General features: G+C 32.2%; 1 protein-coding gene across 2 annotated transcripts in view; it reads right to left on the reverse strand.

The window, feature by feature from the left end:
- ARAP2 (ArfGAP with RhoGAP domain, ankyrin repeat and PH domain 2) overlaps positions 1 to 25,625 on the reverse strand; it is a 209,265-nt gene that overhangs the window by 58,620 nt on the left and 125,020 nt on the right. For both annotated transcript variants that reach the window (XM_074276137.1, XM_074276136.1), the window contains exons 17-21: positions 23,267 to 23,411; positions 15,646 to 15,748; positions 14,462 to 14,660; positions 13,523 to 13,586; positions 4,232 to 4,395 (exon numbers count right to left, since the gene is read on the reverse strand). In XM_074276137.1, coding sequence (XP_074132238.1) covers positions 4,232 to 4,395; positions 13,523 to 13,586; positions 14,462 to 14,660; positions 15,646 to 15,748; positions 23,267 to 23,411 — 675 coding nt within the window. The remainder of the gene's footprint in view (positions 1 to 4,231; positions 4,396 to 13,522; positions 13,587 to 14,461; positions 14,661 to 15,645; positions 15,749 to 23,266; positions 23,412 to 25,625) is intronic.

A 25,625-nucleotide genomic window follows, 5' to 3' on the forward strand; every position in this document is an offset into this window, starting at 1 on the left:
TTCCTTTTTGACCTAAATTTTCTTGTGCAGAATAACTGTTGAAATATGTATAGAAGAACTGCACATGTTTAATATATATTGGATTATTTGCCATCTAGGAAAGGGAGAAAAAAAATTTGGGATATGGTTTTGCAAAGGTGAATGTTGAAAACTATCTATCTATCTATCTATCTATCTATAGCTGATGTGACATTTTTTTACATTAAAATTTCAAAGATGGAGGGCAGCTAGGTGGCGCAGTGGATAGAGCACCAGCCTTGAATTCAGGAGGACCCGAGTTCAAATTTGGTCTCAGACACTTAACACGTCCTAGCTGTGTGACCCTGGGCAAGTGACTTAACCCCAGCCTCAAGGAAAAAAAATTTCAAAGATGTATCAGTTTATTTAGAAAATGTCAAACATGTAAGTATTGAGAAGCTCAAAACTTAAGTCAATTGATAGTAGCAAGGTCTTAAATAGTCATTTTCATGCCAAAATAAACCTGCCCTCAAATCAATAATTTATAACAAGTACAAGACATCAGGGAAGGGGTACTTTGGAATAGGAACAAATTCTGGGAGCTTACTCTGCTAGAACATCCCCTAATGATTAGTGCTCTGGATCCAAGTCCCAGTTGCTTGGCTAAGGTTCCCAAACTTAATTGTGGCACTGAGAATAATGGAAAACAGAAAGTAGGAATGGAGGGAATATTGAAAAACAGCACAATTCAGGGCATTTCTAAAAAGCATGAAAAAAAAAGAATGCAAAATTAAGGTGCTTCTTTAGCTATTCCTAAAATACTATAGTAATCTATTTCAGTATGTCCTTGTATTCATGACTTATCATTGTGATTATCCTGCCACCATCACAAATTATGATCATTTGGGCCTTTCATCCAATGCAATTCTTGTCTATGTCCATTTAAAATTCTTTCCTAGAGGATTAATGAAATTCCAGTGCACATAAGTCTGATGTCTGCTTCAATATTAATAATCAGAGGGATTTCTGAACAAAGATCTGTCTGAAAATCCATCTTATAATAAGGAATCTTGCATAATCCAAATATAATTAATCATTTTTTAAAAATTAATAATAAATTTAAAAGGACAGGAAACTCTCTTTCCTATACCTGTTATATGACACCTAATACGTGAATTACTTTAGATGATCATCTGCAAAATCCTGCCTCTTCCCTATGTTTTAAATTAAGCATAACGTGTGTGTGTGTGCGTGCGCGCACGTGCGCCTGACACTATGCTAAGTGCAAAATTAAAAGACAAGATCCTTGCCTTTAAGGGGCCTGCATTTTAATGGGAAAAGTAATAGGCAAAAAAGAAGAAGATATATACAGTACAAAAAGGAGCTTATCTCAGAAGGATGCATTAATAGGGACAGAAGGAAGAAAAACAAGGATAAACATCATGTAAAACTTGGGATCTGAGTTCTGAAGAAAGCAGGAAAGATCAGAGCTGAAAAGGAGATCATTTTGGTTGGCATCCAATGAAAAGGCAAAGAATCAGAAACTTGAGTATCAATTTTCAATAATATCTTCTCAGTTACTTCTTTTAGTTATGAAAAGCAATTTAAAAATTCTAATAAATTCAATTATTTATAAATGAATAATTTAGTATATTTCATTGTTTTATATATATTTATATTTCTAATTTAAAATATTTTATTTATAATATATTATACATCATTTTGTTATTAAAATTAACAAATGAAATTTAAATTTAAAATTTTTCTTTTTTATAATTACATTTTAAAAGTCAGTCCCTGTATGCCTCTAAAATTTTGTTTCATCCAGCTCAAATTTGTTCTGTATCTATGTAGTGTGACCTAGCAACATTTCCTGAGTTCATTTGTTAGGTGTATTTTCTACTCTGACTAGTATTCAGATGTTTTTTTTAGTTTATATTCAAGTCTCATCTATAATTTGATTTGGCATTGCTTTATATCTTTCCAATGCTTTTTGTCGGTTCATTTATTCCTTTATCATTTTCTGCTATTTTGTTGAGACAACATTGCTAACAATCGTCTTTATTTTATAAGAAAATGTCCACATTATACTAATGTTGTTTGATGTCTTTCCATCTGGCAAAGAAACCAAGAATTGGATGGTTTTTGATCTCCACTTTGGGGTGATTTTTAAATTGGTTAAACTCTTAAGGTATTTAAATGTCTTAAAACATTATGAAAATGCCTTTTATATAATAGGATTCCATTTTTTGAATTAAAATAATATTTTGCTATAAATAAATCAAGTTGGGTCATGATAACAGATACCATTTGGTTTGTATTTGGGCATTTGGTTTCATTTTTGCTTGATTCTGTTGATTATTGGATGGCACATAAATGACTAACTCTGGACAGAGCACTTATTTTTTTTCTTTTGTTATGTTGTTTGATGCACATAATATCTAGAGCACTGGGGCTCTCTTTTTAAATAAGATATTCAAAATATGCAAGAGGCAAACTTTTACTCTTTTTCATTCCTTAAACCCAAATAGCATTTTCCAAAATATTTTGGCCTTTATATTCAAACTAAAATATTTTTGTCTTTTTATTCAGACATCTTTCATCATTACATTGCCAAGTATTAAGTTTCGTTATTTTGTTTATTTAGTTTGGGAGAATCAAGTCATGTCCTATATGTAAATTCTCTAATCCACCTTCACCAACAGACAACTGCACAACTTCCTTAGGATTGTATTTTTGCCTATCCTAAACATGAATTCTTCAGAGCTAGATTACTAAATGTCCTACAAATTATCCTTTTTAGCTTTTCAAAGCAAAGTAAGACTCACTTTGAGAACACATTTATTCATCTCTTATTGCACTAGGTGTTGTTCTGGATTCTTGAGCTTCTTTTTAAAAATAATTTCTTTACTGTATTTCAATAAAATTAATTCCCATTATAATTTCATGCATTTTACTTTATACATTTATAAATAGTATTATAAAAAAGGGTCTCTAACACCAGAGTGTCAAAGGAGTGCATTCCCCATAAATTAAGAACTCTTGAATTAGAACTTGCAAATCCATCCTGAAGCTTTCTTTCTTAAGTCTATGATTTTATTTCTGCCAACAGTCTATCAAATTGTTGATCTGCAGAAATTGAGGGTTCCAGCAGGTAAGCTTGTAGTGTAGATTATTTTAAAGAACTACAGCTCTTGACATTTTCTGCCCTGCTTTACAACATTTTATCTTTGCCAAAAAAGCAGAGAGATGGCTGAACCGGGCTGAAAGCAATCGTGTATTTTTCTTTGTGACTGGGTTGCCATGGTCACAGAACACAACATCCAGTGGTCAACCTCTTTTGTTCTTAACCAGATTAGTCCTTGGATATGAAGTACCAAGCTTAAAGCTTTTCCATTATGGTAGCACTTGTATGAACCCCGGATCATCTTGACACAAAAGAGAAGGCAACAGCAAAAGTGTTTGTGGAGGTATATAATGTACTTAAACATAGCTACATGCTATAATCAGGACAAGTTCCAATTGCCTCGCTAAGGTTCCCAAACTTATTTATGACACTGAGAATAAAGGAAAACAGATAGTAAGAATAGAGGGAATGTTAGAAAATAGCGTAGTTCAGGACATTTCTAAAAACATGGAAAAAAATGCAAAAATATCCTGATTTAAACAAAAATTATTGCTGGATATAAGTCAAATGTAATGATCACTTTTTTCTTGAATAGCATCAAAAATGCTAAGTAGACATTTGACTCAAAATAATTAATTTTTTTGAGAATAAAAGGAAATGTACAATACATTGCTATTAATGTATATGTCTGTCGAAAATTAAATCTTTTCCATTCTGAAGTACCAGAATTGCCACTTCTGAAAACACTTTCAAAAGTGAAAGAGACATTGTGAATGATTAAAGCAGAGAAGTAGCACCTGGAGAAACAACTGGAACCTATATTCAAATGCCTGTTTTATTTTCTATCATTCCTAAGACATTTTCTTTTTTTTTTTTTTTTTTTTTTTTTTTCCTAAGACATTTTCTTGAAATCATTTACCAGATGTTTAAAAAGAAGAAGGAAAAGAAATAAAAAAAGAAAATTTTCAAATTACATTTTATATATTGGAATTCAGAGGGGGGGGTCACTAGAAGGAAATCAACAGGGGCTCCAATTTTTGGGGTGTCTTTTCAAGCACAAATTAATTAATCCACTCCAATTGGAGCACTACTTACAAAGGCTAAGAATGATACCGTGAGTTGAAAAAGATCTCAGAAAATACTTACCATACTGTGTAACAAATGCTATACAGCTGTTCACTATAATGGGAACGTCATTTTTGCTGAGCTGCTGGTCTTGTAATGCATTACCATCTGTACCTGCAGCTTTTTCAATTGCAGTATGCCAGACTGTGAAATCCAACTTAGTATGACCATGGATGTATAATGTTCTGTAAAGTTCAGAAACATTTGAAAGGAAATTTTTGTTAATGAGAGTGATTCTTCTAGAAAAGCTGAAAGAAAAATTTAAAAATATTAAAGGCTAAGGATCAAAGAAAACAAAAGAAAAACATATAAAAGATAAAATCAAATACGCCCACAGGATATAGAATCAACAAGATATTGTTTTTCTATTACAGAGGACTTCTGCCTTAATGTGAACAAAAAAAAAGGGAATGCAAATGTGCTTTGGAATTTTTGTCCACCATAGCATATATTCTCTACATATACCTCTTTAGTTCTATCTTCTTGAAGTATTACAATAGTTTTAACTTTAATTCAGAAAGATTTCTGGCTATTTTATTTTCATCTTTGAGACCACAATGCCAGCGTTAGCCAGACACTAGTTTTCTTTCTGAAAACTGACATTTAACGCTTTAAAAATCCTACTTAACTTCTCCATTCTTTTTCATTTTTCCTATATCATTTATGTTCTTGTCTTTTAACACAGATCCTCCTTGTCATTAAAGTGAACAAAATATGGATAAACATTCCTATCTGAAAGAAAATATTTAGATTTTTGCAATTCAAAGAAGATGAATCAAAAATGAGATCTTATGTGATGTCCAGAAGTTGAGGATAGGGTCTGAATAAGAAAGTATGAGAGGAAAATTCTTCATGAAATACCCATTCTGATTCCCATCCATACAGGTTTTTATTTGAGAGGCTTGGATCTAAATCTAGCTGGCAATACTTATGACCGTGCTGCTGCATGAGGGAAGAGAGGGATGACTGCTTCATAAAGTAAAGTAAGGTTTTCAAAAGATAATGTCAATTCTCTAATATCTGCATAGCTTGAATTAACTGTGACAGTTTCCAACTTCCCATTTTATTTCGAGTCAAGTGGAATGCGTGATGAGAGATTTAACTGTCTGCTTACATACCAATGAATGACAGAAATGACTACAGACAAGTTAACTTCTGAATCACCGACACTGTCAGGGAGTAAACCTAAAATATCACGCCATTCAGTGCAGTAGTTACTTTGGGTTTAATAATGTCTGGTAAGAAACTGCCCTCTATGCAACTTATCCAAATATGACGCCAGTTAAAATATTGTTAAAAAAAAAAAAAAAAATGTCAACGGAAACAGAGTATGACATGGTGATTTCAAGTAAGAGACTGTGGGAATGTCAAATTATCTCGATGACATCCCCAGAGAAACTTGTCATACCAGATAATGAAAGCTGAAAAGTTATTTTAATAAAGTAACTCTAGAGCCGAAAGTTGACTCCATTTTTATTTCACCAAAGAACGATAATGAGCACCTACTTCATGAAAAGTTAGTAAGGGGACACAAAGATGCTGACTCAGTTTATGTCTCAGAAGAGTTTACAATCTAAATGAGGGGTGGAGAGTTCAGGAATTTCTAGCAACATCTATAATGTAAAGCAGCATATGAAAAAGGTTGTAAGAGAATGATTAACCCATTGTGACTGGAGCGAAGGATAGTTTATGGAAAGCTGGGTACGGAACAAAATAGATATAAAGTTAAATTTAATCACATGAGAAGCTAAAGTCAGACAGAGGTGATAAAGTCAAAGAATAAAGATTTGTCAGCAGAAATGTTCAAAGGCATTCACGTTTCTAACAATCTTAAGAGTACATTAGACATTCCCGCCCCTTTTTTATGGGGGAAAAAGGAATCCTTCTAATATAGAAGAAGAAAGAGGAAAACCAAATTGCCCATTTCAATTTTAAAAAATCATAATAAATGAAACAATATTTCAGGAAATGACTAGAAACCAGCAAATCACCCAGCAAAATTACTAATTTAAGTTGAATGACTACAAAATATATCAAGTTTAAGATATCAGGATATAGGGAATTTAAATAAATCAATCATAGGGTTAAAAAACATAAATGTGTCATACATGAACTTTCTCATACTTCATCCTCAGCAAATTATCAGCATAACCAGAAGGATTTGCAAAAGAGATATATCATTCAAGAAAGAAAATGGAAAATCATTCAATTAATTCCAATATTACATGAATTTTATATAAAAACTGTAAAAGGAAGCATTCTGCTAATTTTTTTTTATAATATCAAAGACCATATAACAGTGATACCTAAGCCAGGTACAGACAAATAAGAGAAAGAAACCTATGACAATATCTCAATTAAAAATTACGATAAAAAGTATAGATGAAATATTAACAAAGATACTACTACCATATATAATAGGGAATGTTCATAATTATCAGTTATGATTTGTAACAAGAGTGCCAGTTTGGTTCAATATCAAGAAAACTATTAACCTAATGGATCATATTACAATCAAAGTAAGATTTATATCAATAGATACAGACAAACAATTGGTCAAAATGTGATACTCATTTCTATTACACACACACACAAAATAGGATAAATTACTTTTTTTCGAAATGATATATAGCATCTATCTAAATCAAAGAGTCACTATTATGTGCAATGCAAATTAAATAGAGGCTTTCTAATAAGATCAAGAGTAAAGCTGGGTTTGTATCCCAAAGAGATCCTAAAGAAGAAAAAGGGACCCACATGTGCAGAAATGTCTGTGGCAGCCCTCTTTGTAGTGTCAAGAAACTGGAAACTGAATCAGTTGGAGAACAGCTGAACAAATTATGGTATATGAATGTTATGGAATATTATTGTTCTGAAAGATATGACCAGCAGGGTGATTTCAGAAAGGCCTGGAGAGACTTACAGGAACTGATGCTGAGTGAAATGAGCAGGACCAGGAGATCGTTGTATATTCAACAACAATACTGTATGATGATCAATTCTGATGGACGTGACTCTCTTCAATAATGAGGTGATTCAGACCAGTTCCAATTGTTTAATAATGAAGAGAGTCAGCTACACCCAAAGAGAGAATACTGGGAAATGAGTGTGGACTACAACATAGCATTTCCACCCTTTCTGTTATGGTTTTCTTGTATTTTTTTTTCCTTCTAAGGTTTGTTTTTCTTTCTTTCTAGATCTTATTTTTTCTCATACAGCAAGATAACTGTATAAACATGTATACATATAATGGATTTAACTTGTTTAATATGTATTGGACTACCTGCCATCTAGGGGAGGGGGAGGGGAAGGAAGGGAAATTTGAAACAGGTTTTGCAAGGGTCAGTGTTGAAAAATTACCCATGCATATGTTTTATAAATAAAAAGCTATTAAGAAAAAAAGGCCAAGGATAAAGGTATCTATTAACAGCATGATTATTTCATATAGTCTAGAAATACTAGCTATAATTACAGGATTTAAAAAAAGAAACTAATGAAAAAAAGAAAAAATCTGAATAGAAGTAAGTGCAAGGGATAATGTTGTAAAAAATTACCCATGCATATGTACTGTCAAAAAATGTTATAATTATAAAATAAAATAAAAAATTAAAAAAAAAAAAGAAACTAAATAAGTATACACAAAGAAGAATAAATAAATATTAAAACTAGAGTCAACTGAAATTAATTTAAACTGAGTTAATTTTGCCAAAGTATCAGGATTAAATAAGAACTATATGATAATCTCTGAGAGGGTACTTCTTCCATCATCACATATCACGAACCTTCTAAATTTGGTATACAGTCTTCAGGAGTAACTAAGAAAAAACAATCATTACAATAGCATCGGGCTAGGACATATGGCATATGGAGACTGAGACAATTAGGCAGATCTAATCTAGGCAAACTAGACCTGGAATCAGGAAGAGCTCAGAGAGCTTTTTCTGACCTGGCTAGCCACTCTCACCCATCTGGCTCCGTTTCCTCCTCTATAAAACTTCCTCACAGGGCTCTTGTGAGGATCAAATCAGATAATCACGTTCAAAAGTCTCCAAAGTTCTTATGATCTGATGGCAAAACGTCTTGTAAGGAATCAATCTCAACTAGACTGTCCTTTACACAACAATACACAAGCCAACACTGGATTCGCATCCTAAGTTTTTCAAACTCAGTTACACTTAGAGAAGACTGTGTTCATTTCTATTTAATTTTGCATTTTTTTAAAAAATAACACCAAATCCTTTGAGAATCTATTCCACAATGAACGATAAAGACAGTAAAGTATGAAATAAATAGACTTTCATCCTTCCAAATCATGCTAACTAACCAATTATTTCCTGTCACTCCTTTACTATGCAGCCTATTTTATAATGTGTCTCTGCTACAATCATTCTTACTTCATATAGCCTAGTTGAAAAAAATCCTATTTATCTTGGTTATTTTTACATGAAATGGTCTCTAATCAGTAAATTTCCAAGGCACCTTGGCAGTCAAGCTGACATCACGGGGAATTAGCTACTGTTTAACTTATAATTATATGCACCATTTAAAAAATACTTTTAGAAAATCTGGCCTCTAGAGTCTTGCTATTACTGTTTCTACATATAAGAAGATAGAAATATGAATTAAGTTTTAAAAAATGTTGAACTACTAATAATGCTCTTCAATTCCTATAAGTTTCATGTTTATTTCATTTATTATGCATGAAAATCATAAATAAAATTAAAGTCCATTTGGTCCCCAAAAATCATCAAATGTATTTATTAGGCTTTATCACAGGTCAACCACAGATTTTAAAAAGTCATCTTTTGTACTCCTCCAAACACATGCTGAGGTATTCATGTTTCTTTATTACAACATAATGCCCTTTCAGCTGCAGCACAGTAATAGATTTATTTATCAAATTAGAAATCCTATGGTTACTAAACATGAAGGACTGCTGGGAGAGCTCCATAACCACATTTCAGCAAATTTTCTTCAAATGATCAAAAAAGGGTTTTATAATGTTTTGAAAATGCCAATCAAAGCGGAAAAAACATCTCTGATTTCTAGTGATATGCAGCATTTGGCCTTGATGGTCTAAAATAATGCCTGCCAAAATTCCTAGCTGAACTATAATAGGTCACAAGATTTGGAGCTAGAAGAGACCAGAGATATCTTCAGCCACCATCTTATTTTACATCTGAGCCCAGAGACCAAAAACACTTAAATAAATTCATGTTATCTTTTTTCTGCAAAAGATTTCTTAAGGTTAACAGAAAAAACATAAAAGTAAGGTCCTAGCATTTGTAGAAAAGCTTCAAATAGTAGTCAGAAAGCCTTAAGGGAAAGCAACAAAGGTTTACTTTCCAAAATAATACTTTTAAAAACAAAGAGTACACATTAAAGAGATACCATCTGGAATACCTTCTGTTTGGAGCTTTTAGGAGCAAAAGTGCTCTATAAGCGAAAAATATTATTGCAATATTATTCTATCTGAAGGTACTGACATATATGCATCAGGGGAAGAAATGTGAATTCTAAAAAACGAGAATATATTCAAGCTTTGATTATTCCAGTCCCTCCTGACTTCTAGTTTATGAATTAGCTAGATCATTTGCAATACAGCTGCCAGCTTTTGGCCACTTTACTACTCATTAGCATCTCTAACAAAGGGTAGACAGAAGCAGGGAAGAAAAGGTGAAATTCAGACTCAATTTTGTTCTTGTATCCAATTCTGGCATAAGAGCTGGCAAAGAAGGAAATTGGAAGAAAATGTTCAAGTGGGAATTCTGGTTTATCTCTGAGTTTCAAATGGTTCATATTATTTCTTTTCTTTCTTTCTCTTCCTCCTCTTTTTCTTCCTCTCTCACACACAGAAATATCTGCTTTCGTTATTATGAATAACTGATAACTTCATTAACTAAGATTTCACCACAGTTTTCCTTATATTCAAGAAATTATTTTCTTAAGGGATAGATTTACATAAAAAAATTTTTGCAAGAATATTTCCTTTTTCAAACTTGGTTTTCATGTGGATTATTATTGTCTGGATGGCAATTATAACTTTTTTTAATCTATATAATTTAAATCTTAAAAAGAAAATGTATCATTAATTTTATGGCCTAAGGTCTGCAAACTATTTTATTTTTTTTTTTTCCATTTTCACTTCTATAAAGCTACTTAAACCATTCATTTATAGAGCTCTTCCCATATAATATCTTAGCTGACCAACTGTAAGACCCTTCTACTCGTGTATCAGTTTTTGGATGCATGCTGCCTTACCGAGGTGCCCAAATGATTGTCCTAAAGCATAAATGTAATCATATCAGCACAGCCAAACAGGAGAAAGTAAGCTCCTCAAAAGGAGGAACAGTTTCCATTTATCTATTTATACCCTCAATGTAAAGCACAGATACATGCTTTTTTCATTCATTTATCTATACAATATATTTATTCAACACATCACAGAGCACTTTTGATAAACATATTTCAAGAGACTAGATAGAGAGATCACACCTTTATCATCACATAATTGAAAGAAGATGTAGAGAAGATAAAATAAGAGGTGTGAATGGTAGGAACTATTTGTCAATTATTTTTAAAATGCATCTGTTAGACCAAAATAATTTCTTAAAAGGTCCTTATCCAACAAGGTGCTTCCCACACATATTTCACAATTACACAAAATTCTTTGAAAGATATTACAAAAAAGGAAACCTTGTTCAACAATGAATAGCTATCTAATCACTAATATCAAGAAACTCAGCAAATGAGGAGTCATATGCTTGCTAAGTATTCAACATTATTGGGGAGAAATGTAGCATAAGGTCCAAGTAGAGGAAGGAAGGATTACTTGAAATGATAAAATTAACTCAAAAGCTGTTGGTTTGTGGATATTTTTCTTCATCATAGCAGTTCTATTGCAACAATATTATATTATTATGTTGTATATTATTATTAATATTAAATATTATAGGGCATCTTTCCCAGAGATCACACACCTTCCTCTTCTCCCCATCCCTTCCCAATGCAGACTTAGATTATAGTTCTGAAATATCAGGCTCTCAAGATAGTTGAGTTTTACCTTCTCTTGCCTCAAATCAGTCTTTCCTGCCGGTTCTTTACCATCTCTGCTTCAAGCTGTGCCCCCACCCAACATACACATACCTTCCATCACCGGGATGCTCCTTGAGAGCAAAAACTATCCTATTTTCTTGTTTATGAAGCTCTGGCACTTGGCACTAAATTTTATTTGTTAGCTAGCTAGTTATCCATTTATCAATCCATTCAACTCCCAACTGAGCTCATGAGGATATTAAAGAGTCTGGCTTAGCTATCTGAAAGTGAGAGTGCAAAATGCCTACTGGCTTACGAAATGCAATCAAAGGGAAAGAAAACCTAAAAAGGTCGTCCATTCTAAAAATCTTGATCAAAAACTGCAAAATGACAATGCACTTCTGCATTAGAGAGGAGAAATCTGGCTTACTTGGGAAAATACAAGCTTCTCCTTGAAAGGCAGACCTATTCTGTTAACGCCAATATTCGATCAATATTGTTGCGTAGCTGTGGGTCAAGGAATATTATACCATTTGGGGAAGCGCAACCGAAAATGGACAGGCAGACTATGGGTGTGAACAGGCTGTAATTCTTTGTACAGAAGAAATTAAAAAGAAATAATGCACAGGTGCAAAAATAAAACCTCTTGTGATAAGTACAGGGAGGTCATAACCACTGATGGACAACCTCGTCTCCTCAGGATATCAAAAGGAATTGTGGAAAGCCCCTGTGTTAGGTTGCTGTGTGATAAATTTATCGGGTAACACGGACAAGAGTTGCTCAATATAGGCAAGCTGTAATCCAAATTACTAGAGGGAATAACCACAGTAATGAGATTACAATTCCATTTAAATATGAGTTTTATAATTACAAAATATTCCAAATATGTAGATAGACAGCTGTTCAGAGAATCTCATCTATTTTTGTGGGTTTATTAATACAATTAAATAGGGAAAACACTAATATGCATCATAAAAAATGTGACAACCATAAATGTTCATTTAAAATTATTAAGGTGTATTATCAATGATATTATCTTGATTATTCTTGAGTTATAATAGTTTGTCTAACATGGAAACATCCTGAATAATCAAACAAAAGATAAACGATGACTTAATTTTCTCTTTCTTTCTTTACTTTTTGCTGGGCAGATACATTATTAGCACTACTGAAAGAGAATTAAGAAATATGTTCTAGGAATATAATAGCACATTATCTTCTAAAATCATTTATGATTGTTCCTTTCTTTCCCTACTCCATGATATATTATCTTGAAGAATTAAAATTAGAAAACTTCAGAAATATTTTTTGTGCAATCAAGTGGGAAATAAAGCCAGTAAGCGCTTTAATAAGTATTTCTTGTCTCCTGTGTGCCAGATATTGTGCTAAGTGACTGAAACAAAAACATGCAAGAAGGAAAAAAGTTCTGCCTCAAAAGGGGCTCAGTCTAATAGGGGAAACAACATAGAAATAAATGTGTAATACCAGGAGACACAGGGAGATAATCTCCTGTACAAGGCAGGGCCTTAGCTATGGCTTGAAGGAAGAGAGAGACAATGAGATGAGGGAAAATTCTATGTATATGGGTCCTAAGCACAGCCAGCAAGTCCCTCCCCGCTTCAGCCTTTCTCCCTCTGGCTTTTCAACAATCCCTAAAATATTACAGGGCAACTTTCCCAGATATTTCCTTATCTCCCCATTCCTCCTCAATGCAGACTTAGACTGCAGCTCTGAAATATCTCAAGGCTCTGATAGCTGAGTTTTACCTTCTCTTGCCTTGAACCAACCTTTCCTGCCACTTCTGGGCCTTCTCTGCATCATGCTATGCTCCCCACAGCCAAAACAAATGCTTACTGACTGAATTCCAAAAACATTCAATCACTGTACTAAGAATAAATAGGATGGTTTTATATTAAAATTTTGGGAAAAGTTGGTTTATACTGTTTGGTATTAGGAAATTATTAGCAGCTGAAATTGCCCAAGTAGTCAAAGATGATAAAAAGATAACTATCAAGAGATTAAGTATCTGCCTTCAGGTAAGTGTTGACTTGTCCAAATATCTTTAATATCCTATATTTGTAGCAAAACACCAGTCAAAATAAGGAGCAAAGTCATCAGGACATGTTTTAAATTATGTTCAGTGAGCTACTTACTAATGCAAGAAAGGGAAAATTAAAAGACTTTTCCAACAACAACAACAAAAAGAGTAGAAATAAAAAATGATTTTATACTTTTCCCTCCCACGTGGAATAACTGAGGTACAAAAGATTACATTACCTTCCTTTTTCAACCAAGAGCAAGACATCTATTTTTTCTCCATTTTGAACCACTGTGCTGATTGCTAGAAGAAAACAAAGTCAGAAAAGAAAAAGAAAATGAAAAAAAAAAAAAAGAAAAAGAAAAAAAAAGATCATAGGTTTTTAAAATCTAAAGCAATTGTCAGATTTTAATTACATGGAAACACACTGATTTTTACACTGCAGCATTATCTCAGTTTTTAGCAGAATTATACACAAATGTCTGAATAAAAAAATGCATTACCCAAAGAAAGCCATTTCTGGATTAAGCTATTACACTCAACAGGATAAACAGTCAGGACTACAACAATGATGTCTTGCTCTATATACAAATATCTCATTTGATCCTCACAACAACTTGAGTAATAGCTGCTATTAGCTCCATTTTAAAGCTGAGGAAACTAAGGCAGGAAGCAGTGATTTACCCAGGGTCACAAAGCTAATAAAATATCTGAGCTAAACTTGAACTCAAATCTTCAAGCACCAGAACTATCAGATACCCTCCCTCAAATACTTTAATCTCATTAAGCTATAGTATCTTAATCTATACATGAAGTGATTTGTTTAAATAATCTCAAGTGTATTAGCTCAAAATCCAAGTCAATTGCCTTGTCATTTAATTTCACTTAACCTTTTCTCATCTATTAAGTAGGGGTATTTCTACTATCACCTACTTGAAATGCTGGACTCACTGGGGTGAAATAAGGAAAGTAGATTTTTACCTATAAAATGCTATGGACTGAGAGCTACTAACATTTTTATTATGTTGCAAGAAATAATCTACTCGGCAGACCTAAACAAATATGCTAAAATTCTACTAATTTATATTCCTATTCCTATTTTCAAGACTTTGACTTAAAATGAAAAATATAAAATAAAACTGCTATCTTAAGGAAAATCAAAATGAGGAAAAACATACTTAGCTCCTGTAATCTCCTCAAATACATCAATTCTTCCTCAGCATTTTCCATTTGAAGGCAAAAATGTAGTCTAGACTTATCCATGGCAAACCATCCTTTTTTCCACTGATCCAGGGTATGGCAATCTTTGTAGAATAACTGGCCAATCAAGTCATACTCAGCTTCTGCTAAGTTTTCAGCAACAAAGGGGACAAAATGCTATGAAAGCAAGAACAAAGAAAAAAAATCACCCTGATGAAAATAAAAACTCTATATTTCAAAAAGTGTGGAAAAGACAAAATTCTTTTAAAATCTATAAAGACTCGCTTAATATAGCAAAAAAAAAAAAAATATATAAACTTGGAAAAAATTTCACATTTCTAATATTCAGGAAACTGGGATATTTTAAAATTATAATAATTTTGCTCTTTAAAATGACAGTATTATATTAGTCTGGAAAGAAATATTTAAAGGATCCATTCTTAATGGATATAATGAAAAAATATTTGTTTAAAGAACAAAAAATAAAAGAACAAACAAACAAAATAGGAGAAGGATAACAAAACTTGAAAAACACTCATTTCAAAAGGATCTATATTACTTTTGTACTAAAATATTTAACATAACTTTGTTGATCTTGGCCTTGAGAATGCTAAGAAGGTGATAATAATAACAAATTTAAAATTTTCTCTAAGATAACTATAATAAAGAGGGAGGAGCAGCAAAGGAAATGATATACTGGACAAGAAATCAGCAAGAGGAATTCAACTTTCCCAGCCAGTCAGTTAATCTGCCTGTGCCTCAAAAAGTCCCCTAAGACATATCTATTAAGACAAAGGTTACAATTTGGGTTGATTAAGGTTTCCCCATTATGAGTTTTCCATCACAAGCAAAAATCAGAAATGCTTCATGGTGTTTGCAGAGTATATGAATATATTTATGTTGATTTACATTACATATATAATATCCAATGTTATATTCAAATACCTTATTAAATAATATAATATATTTTAGGGAACATTATTATATATATTGCATATCAATATTCATTATATAAAGTATAAACATATAAAGTCACAAGAAATTACAATAAAATATTTAAATAACCAAGAAATCTATCTTTTAGATCTATTTCCAACTTCCTTATAATAACCATGGCTGCAGTATAAAGGTCTTGGTCAGATGAACAAATGGCGAAAGTTACCTTGGCTATTGCCTGTGTCCATTTTCTTTGAATCTGTGCAGTTTCAGCACCAAAGAAAAAAGCACGCTCTGAGACCAAGTATATTTCAAAGGTAAAGATGGGTCTAGAAAAAAAGAAAAAAGAAAACTTACAAGTGAATTTTTATATTAAAAAACTAAATACCCTAAAACTCAAGTTTTTCAACTGCCTTAAATAGAGAATATATCATGGAATTGATGACGTGCATTGATAGTACTTAGTATAGTATGTGAAACATTTTTCAATAAGATAACTACAAGAAAGATTAAGGTATTTAAAGATGAAAGTGTTTCAATTTATTAAATGCTAATTGTACTAATTATTTTTTGCCAAATAATGTTAAGTATAAATTGTAATAATAATAATAATAATAACACAGCACCCATATAGTCATATCCTTCCTTATATGGTGCTTATAGATCCAAAAAAAGTGACAAAAAGATAACTTCCTTCTATTTTCTATCTACTCTCAATATATCTGATATATATCTAGGTATTTCCCTATTATCTCTTTTTATTAGAGCTTTTTGAGGATTAGGGACTGTTATTTGCCTTTCTCTGAATTCTCATATTTTAAAGTGCCTGGAACATAGCAGGTGTTTAATAAATGCTTGTTGATTCGGCAGCTAAATGTATAAGAAATTAGAATGAATGAATATAATAAACAGAAATTACAATCAAATATGAATAAGGCATGATTATTACTAGAAATTCTCTGTTGGTCAATGCTAGGAAAGATTTTAGATATAAAGTAACATTTGAACTATGAATTATGTCAATGAAAGGATAAATTTTCTAATAATTAGAATTGTTCAAAAATGGAAAAAAATTGAGAGATCCTCATTCAATTCAACAAAATCTATTTTTTTCAAATTCAATTCAATGAAGGTCGAATGACCACTTTTTCAGCCACTATAAATGAGATTCATTATTTTGGACCGTATTTTTGCTAAATAGCTCTGATGTCTATTTCAACTCTGCAATTCTGTAATTCCATTATCCTTGTACACCAGACAGAGACAAAAAATATGGGCTAAAAAGGTTGCCAACAAAGAAAATCATTTACCAAATGACTTACAAAATGGGAATTTTAATTCAAGTTCCAAATTTCCTCTGATTACCATTTTATGATTTTCGCTAAATGTGAAAAAAGAAGGAAAACTTAGAATCTTTTGAGATTTTTCCAGTTCATTCAAAAAACAATTATGTTTTCTCCTCTTTTTCTGTAATATTACATCCTTTATTTTTAGTAATTTTTCTATTTTATTTAAATAATTTTAATTATTTTGTTATAATTAATTCAGCAATGAAGTCACTGCTACCAAACAACCTTAATTTACTCTACAATTTCATGGGATAAAACAATACTTAATACATGGCAAATTTACTTGGAATGAAAATGTTACCAAGTTTAAAATAAATTAGCTGCTAAAAATATTTATTCCAGCTTTTTAAAAAAGTTCAATGAATTCTAATGTGGCATAATTATGACTCACTTCATGAAGTATATGGGTTATGTAATAATGGAAGTATATTAATTATAATGACAACCAAAATACAATTTATGCAATTCTCTGCCTTCTACTGTAAAAAATTATCATTGCTACATAAGCATTAATCAGAATTGTTAAATCAATATTAAAATTTACTTTTGAAAGCAATATTTAACACACAAAATTACTTGTATGATAAAGCATTCACTGTGTATCAAGGACAGCACTAAGTGCTAAAAGATACAGAGAGCAGGGAACAACACAATAAATGCCCTCAAGGATCTTAATGGAGGAAGTCACAAAGTGGAAGCTTATTCAATGAATATTTATCAATAGCTATTCTATTCTATGCAAATACTTATTAATACAAAGAAATAAGACAGTTAAGAATTCCAGAGAGAGTTGAAGTAGAAGAGCCAAGTTTTGTCTCCTATGTGTTACTGCTTTGAAATCTAGAAATTATTTCCATTTTGCCAAATATTTCTGATTTCCTGTATATCAGCAATATCACTACACCAAGCTACATAGAGACTGTGTTTAGTTCTGGGGACTCTGTTTTAGTAGGAAATAAGACAATGGCCATGAGTCCAGAAGACCAGAAACTGGCAAAAAAAAAAAAAAAAAAAAAGAGCCCGACAATATAAAACCCAAAGATTTGCAGAAGCAAGTAGGGATGTGTGTATCTCCGAGCCAAGGAACACCTTCATGTTTTTGATGCATTATCATGTATCACATTGGAAGAGTAGATTAGATTTGTCCATTTGGCTCAAAAAGCAGAAGAGGAAGGATCAGATTTGAAGAAAGGAAAGGAAAGCTTTCTAACAAATTAAATACCGTCCACAAAAGAAATGGAGATTTCCATCATCAAATAGCCAGTTATTAAAGATGTTAAAGAAGGAATTCTTGTAGGGATCAGGTTGGATGATCAACACCATCTCTTCCAACACAGATTGGGGTCTCTGAAGTTTGTGTTGGTAAAAAAAAAAAAAAAAAAAAAGATGATATCATGATATGTGCTCTTGCCTGGGTTACAATCCATAATCAATGACAGCAATAGTTATAAAATTGCTCATTTAAAGTAGTAAGAGTGATAAGGCTATATAAATCATTTGATGTTGATAATCAATAATTCATGAGTGGAAGAATACCAGATGAAAGGAAAAATTGAAAAAGCAGCTACTATAAATTTATGTAAATAGTGGCAATGACGTTTCAAAATCTTTCCATGTCAAATAGATCTATATGCTTCTAATACAGTGGTTTTAAATAGAAGCATTGGCAAATATCTAAAATACTATATTTATTTTATGAGACCAAGCACTGATATAAATCTAATGGAATCTGATATAAATCTGACATAAACCTAATGAAATAATGAAACAATATTGAAGATTTTTATGTTTAATAACAAAAGAAAACTGCTGTCCTCCAGAGAGTCTGAATTATGTATTTTCAGAATTAAGGTCCAGAGAGGAAGGAGGTAAGTACGTAAGTCTTGCAAGAAGAAAAAATTGAAGGGAAATATTTTCTTCTCGATTAAAAGTTAGTAACTTTTATGGACACTCACTAGATTATTGGAAACAAATCTGGATTAGAGACTAGATGTCACAAGGATTTTAGTTTAAAAGGGATTGATAAGAGAGAAACAAAGGGACATTAAAGCATAAAATCATGAGAAATTAAAAAAAGAGATTAGTCTTGGTTAGGAAACCAAGATAAATCTGTGCTGGGCCTTGGGGGGGAGGGGAAGAGAAAGACAGTAGTTTAAAGTAACAAGATAATCATCCATCCATGAGTGAGAAGGGGAGAAAATGAATGAACATGGGAAAAAAAGGTAGGATAAGAACTAAGTCTTTAGAGCAGACCAATTTGGCAAGAATACAAATTACATAAAGGAGAGGAGAGATAAAGCTGGAAAAATAGGCTGAATGCCAAGCAGAAATTAATATTTTATGCAATGTGCACTAGGAAATCAATAGTGTATTTTTCATATTCTTGAGATTATTTATGTGAAGCTCTTCACAGTCCTCAAGGAATTATATAAATGTTAGCAATTGTTACCTCATTTTGTTTTACAATTATCAGTCTTTAATTTGCCAAAATGATCTGAAGATTTAAACGTTTTTAAGAGCTTTTTTATCATAGAACAAGAAAACCCACCAATATTAAATTAAATGCTAAAAATGTTAGAAACTGCCATTTAACATTCTAAGTTATTGTAATACTGACACTCTCAAGCTGCTTGAACATAAATCTCAGTGTCTAAACTAACTCAAAAATCCACTCAAGTTAATATATTTCAAGTTTTATCTCATCAATATGGATTCTTCCTCCAATAAGAGAGACAGACACTCATCCACACCTTTTTTTTCCTGTTATATATCTATTGTCTGTTGTCCTCTATAAATCTTTCACAAAGAATCTATTACTTGTTGGTGATGACATTTTTAAAGAGAGAAAGTTACTGCAAAAATGACTATTCTAAGGGTATCAGTGTAATACCTGAACTGTCCATCTGCTATCATTTCCCTTCTCAACATCATCAATCCATTAATATCTCCAAGCATTTATTTCATGGATTATTTTTATTCTGCATCTTGAACACAGATCAGCAGCAGCGAGACGCTACAGCTTAATTCTTCCAACCAACTCTTCTCCATTTCCTTTTGGACCACCCATAATTCTGATTCTAAAATAAACATGGCACTCCACAATATGCATGGATGTAACATCCCTTAAATATTAGGGTATTTAAAAGATAGGTCTTTACTTCAATGAGAGGCTTATTTAACACAGGGACAACTCATAGTAGGCATTTAATAAATGTTTACTGAATGAGTGAATTTAAGGCTTGGATGATTTGAAGAAATGCAGTTTTCCAAATGCAATCCAACCTCCTCTTATTCAATTCTCACCCTATTTAATTTTCTATCTGGCTTCACTCAATAGTTTTTCCATCAAACTTTATATCATAGTCTAGACAATAGGCATTTTTCACCCACTGTGCTTCTAATGTGAACTGTTATGTCAAACTCTTTTGAATGCTTACAAATTTCAGGGTAGATTTTCCTACAATATTCTGGAGTTTAATACACTCAGCTTGCTATATGCAAATAAGATATTATGGAGAAATACATATAGGGTATTCTTTCATTCGGACATTAGGCTGCCATTTTCCATGATAGTGACAAGCATCTCTGGAATGCACAAATCTCATTATGTCATTTATCATTGATCATTAGAGGATCACTGAATAAAATAATTGCTGATAACACATTCATCAAGATTTATGTATGATCTCTACCTCTGTGAGGCTGGAACTCTGCTGTCAAGTTATATGGTTTTTCTAAGAACAAAAACAAAAACAAGGAGTCTTTTAAGACTGCATTCTGCTCCAAAGTAAAATGATTTTTTTTTACTCTTCAAACAATAAATGCATATATAGCTTCTGAAATTTTCAGTGATTTAGATGACTAAAAAAAGCAATTGTAGGAAATCAATTACAAGTCGTCTTTTTCTCTTCACATATTTTTATCAAAAGTTCCCTTGATGTAATTCCAATAGCTTATAAGGGAGCGAGCCATCCACATCCAGAGTGAGGACTCTGGGGACTGAGTGTGGATCAAACACAGTATTTTCACCTTTTTGGTGGTGGTTATTTGCTTGCTTGTTTGTTTTTATTTTTTTCCCTTTTGATCTGATTTTTCCTGTGTGGCACAATAAATATGGAAACACGTTTAGAAGAACTGCACATGTTTAACCTATATTGGATTACTTACTACCTGAGGGGAAAGAGGAGGGAGAAAAATTTGAAACACAATTTTTTTTTTTTGTAGGGGGGTGTTGAAAACTATCTTTGCATATATTTTGGAAAATAAAAGGCTATTTTTTTAAAGTTCCCTTGATGCATATGGATTTCCACAGTACTTACTTCACAGTATTGCTGTGAAGCAAAAACAGGATAATATAATATATAGAGTGCTTAACAAAATTTAAAGTACTCTACATATATTTGATATTAATTTTATTAGTTTTCAAAAGTTTTATAAAAATGAAAAACTAAGCCTATGGGTTAATAATGATATGTTCTTGACCCTATTTTGTTGGAGGGTGGATTAGCATCATCCCTTTTCATAATTTTTCTATTACATTTTTCTGGCAACTCCTTCCTTTTCAATATCTTGGGCATTGATTTTTAAAATTATTATTATTATAGCTTTTTATATACAAAACATATGCACGGATAATTTTTCAACATTGACTCTTGCAAAACCTTCTGTTCCAACTTTTCCCCTCCTTTTCCACCTCTTCTCCTAGATGGCTGGTAGTCCCATTCATGTTAAAAATGTTAAAGTATATGTTAAATACAATACATGTGTATATGTATATATTTATACAGTTATCTTGCTGCACAAGAAAAATCTGATTTAGAAAGAAGGTAAGAATAACCTGGGAAGAAAAACAAAAATGCAAGCAAACAAACAAAAAAATAAATACAAAGAGTGGAAATATTATGTTGTGGTCCACATCCATTTCCCATAGTTCTTTCACTGGGTGTAGCTGCTTCTGTTCATCACAGAACAACTGGAACTGATTTGGATCCTCTCATTGTTGAAGAGCCACATTCATCAGAATTGATTTTCTCATATAGTATTGTTGCCGTGTACAATGATCTCCTGGTTCTGCTCACTTCACTCAGCATCAGTTCCTGTAAGTCTCTCCAGGCCTCTCTGAAATCATTCTGCTGATTGTTTCTTACAGAACAATAATGTTCCATAACACGGAATTAATTCTTCAAAATCTCTAAAATAATATTTGCTTCAGCCTATGGTTTTTCTGTATATATTCAGGTAAATATTACTTCTTCCCTCTTTTTCTTCTCTAATATTTCAATTTCTCATAAGGCACAGCCAAGAATGGGGTGCAATAGATGAGGAAGAACATTATGATTCAATTATCATTAATAAGGGAAATATTTTGTGATATAAAATTTGACTATTCCATGGCCTTTTCCCCCTATTTTTATTATTCCCTTTCATCTTTAAATACTTTGGGGATTACCTGGCTTAATAGGGTCTTATATCAAGTACTTTGCTGAGCTGTTACTGTGTGTTACACTATATTCTATGCATCAATACTGTTAATCACCCTCCTTTCATTTCAGATTTAGAAATAAGTTTACAATATTAAATGCTGTTGTCTTTGGCTACCACATTTCTTTGCTTAGTAAGGAAATCGAGTTTCTAAAGGAATTTGCAAATTGCAAGTAAGTTATGATATTAAATTATAAAGCATTCCAAAACTGAACCTTATTACACATAAGAATTAAACACTTCAGCAATTTTTGTGCCAAACGAAGACATATGGTATATTAAAAACTCCAGTCACAGTTCTCAGCAGAATGTTTAGATAAATAGCTTTAAATTTAATCCAGATATAGATTTCATCACTTTTGTATTCTCAAATGCATATTCTTCACTATTCCAACTGTAAGTACACTCAAAAATTAATTTTATCAGCTCTTATTTTGTGGATCAGAAGTGCTACAATCACTACTGTATAGCTCAAAATATAAATTCTCAAATGGAATTTTTTTTTAAATGGAAGGATAAATATCAGGAAATTTTGATTTTAAGAAATAGAATCAAGGGAGGTAATTTAGATAACACCAATTAATTTAGACATTTTGCAGAATACTACTTGGTAAACATTTCATTTTCAAACTCTAAAGACTTCCCTTTAGATTAGAGAAATCCACATTTAGAGCTGGGAAGAATCTTGGACATTATCTGATGGAGCCCTTTTATTTTACATATTGGTAATCTAAAAGTTAAAAGCAGAGTAAATGATTTATCCCAGATTGGCTAATATGAGTAACGGCAAAAATGTGAACCCAGATTTATCGATTTCAAATCCAGATACAATATCCTTTCCACAATGGATATTTTTTATTGGAGACCATATTTAACCTTTTTTTTTTTTCTTTTTCCAAAAGAAGAATTCAAAGTCCATGAAGAGTACAGGGCAGTAATAAAAATGCATAATTTACTCTTTGTAAAAATGTATAAATACATTAGTTTATTTCTGAAGGATCTAATTTTAGGACCTACCCGGTATTTATATAGAAGTCCTCTTTGTGTATAGCAAGGCAGATGACTTCATTCATATTAATCGTGCCATTAGGAGTTGTTGCCTTATCACTTTCATAATAACTCAAGAAGCCCCCTTCCAAAACACACCACTTTTTATTTGTTTCTGTGTTTTAAAAGAGAGAGAGGGAGAAAAATTGAACTGTAACATATGGAAATCAACAAAACATTCTACTTTAAAACTGTAATCTAACCACTATAGATCCATCAGATCAGGAAAAAATCCAATCTGTATCTAAGGACAAAAGCACTTTTTAACACCTTTCTAGAAGTAAAACATTAACCTCATTGTAGCTTATTTAAAACTTCTCTCTCAAAATACAAAAAACAAATTCTATCTAATATTTTTTAAATCTCCTCTTAATAATATATATTAATTACCTTTGAGAGAATTAGAATAATTGGTCTTAGAATCTGAGAGAAAATTCCCTAACACTTTTTCCCCATCTGTCTAAAAGAAGTTAAAAAAAAAGAAAAGAAAAGAAAAACCAACTTTATTTAATACTGAGAAACAGTGTAATCCTGAGAAGATGAGGGCAAGATAAACAGGATCTCAGCAGGTGGAAGCAAAAATATGGTACTATTTCCTAATGGGTGGGAGAAATGGAGACTAAACTCAGATTCAATTTATTTTCCACTATAAGGTCACATCACAATGTCCACACTGTGATACAGGACAAAGAAAAATAATCCACATTTTCACAAGTTCCGTGTGGAAAGTCAAATCTTTTGTACTAATTCATATATTAAAACTAGTAAAAAATATGGAGGGAAAAAAATCCCAGTTACATCTTTGCAGTGAGTTAAGAAAAATGTCTAAGATTCATCTTCACATGACTTAGGAATGGATACATTCAGATAAATAAGACACATTCATTCATTCATTTAGCTCTGTACAAAGCATGGTATCTGACACTACACAAGCTGCATAGCATGAATATTCAGTTCTACAGCAGTTCTGCTCTCCTAGTTTTAATATTGAGAATATTTTTATATTTAATATTAATATTTTAATATGATGTAACAAATTACATGCACAGAGGAAATTCCTGTTAGTCTATTATGAACAAATCACCAAAACTTTATTAAATTCTAATTATATGCTAAGAATTAGATACTACATAGATAAAAAATGAATCCTGTCTTCAAGAAGCTTGCTTTCAATTCACTACCCCATGTGAGCTTGCACATAGCACTTCAACTGCCCCAGGTCCCTCATCTGTAAAATGGAAGGGATATGACAGTCTCTAAAACTTCTCCCTGAAATCTGTGATTCACCAGTGTATTCCAAAACACAACAAACAATCCTCAAAGCCTTTTGTCTTAGTAATCTATAACCAAATATCCATGTGGAATTCAGAGACTGCTCCGGGGAGACTTGGAGGAAGAGACAGGAGTAGAACTAAGCCTTTAAATGATGGGTAGTATGTAAGAAAAAATAAGGGGAGATATTTCTAGGTAAGATCCATGACAAAAGAAGAAAAAGCATGAGCTGGAAAACATCCAAGAATGTTTAAGAAAAGTAAGCGTCCTGATTTGGAGAGCGTAGTTTATATACAGGAAAATATTCAGAGAGGAAGCTGGAAGTTTGGAGATGTTGCTTGGAGTCCAATGGGAAATACCTTGAATATCAGGCTTATAGGGTTTGGCTATAGGGAATGTCCGCTAGTTTGGAAAATGAAAGGATGGAGATTGTGTCAAACAGCGTAGAAATCACAGATCCCGACTTTACAAATATCAATCCAAAAAACCCACAAAACACCTCAAAAAACAGTTTTTTAAAAAGGGATTAAAAAGGGATTATAGCCAACCAATATTTATTAAAAGATACACCCTAGTTGGAAAAAAAAAAATTAGTCCTGCAACCTATCATCGCCAAAAGCCCTTGTTAAACTTAGGAGTTAAAAAATGCAGAGAACTGGGTGTCCGAGTGGAACAATCATAGCTGTTAGGAACACAAAGAGATAACTCAGGTTGTCTAAACAATTCTCTAGCTCAGAATTCACACTTTTAGTTCCAACCTTTAAAAGGAGTTTACACCTTTAGACTTCTGAAAAGGAGTTTACATATTTAAAGGAGTTTACATCTTAAAAGGAGCAAGTTCATTGGTTGAAGTATTTCCCATAAGCCCCTGAGTTCTCACAAGCTCATTCTCTGGGAGGATAAAAGAAGACAACATTGGGCCTGGACAAGCAGTCTGGACTGGGGAAGGACAAGAGCTGGAGGAGATTCAGAGCCAGGGTTCAGGAAGAAGAAGAAGAGGCTGGCTGGAGAAGAAAACCAAGAAACCTGCTCACAGAGGAAAAGATTACAGAAAGAT

This window comes from Sminthopsis crassicaudata, chromosome 6, assembly GCF_048593235.1.
Source record: "Sminthopsis crassicaudata isolate SCR6 chromosome 6, ASM4859323v1, whole genome shotgun sequence".
Taxonomy (NCBI): Eukaryota; Metazoa; Chordata; class Mammalia; order Dasyuromorphia; family Dasyuridae; genus Sminthopsis; species Sminthopsis crassicaudata.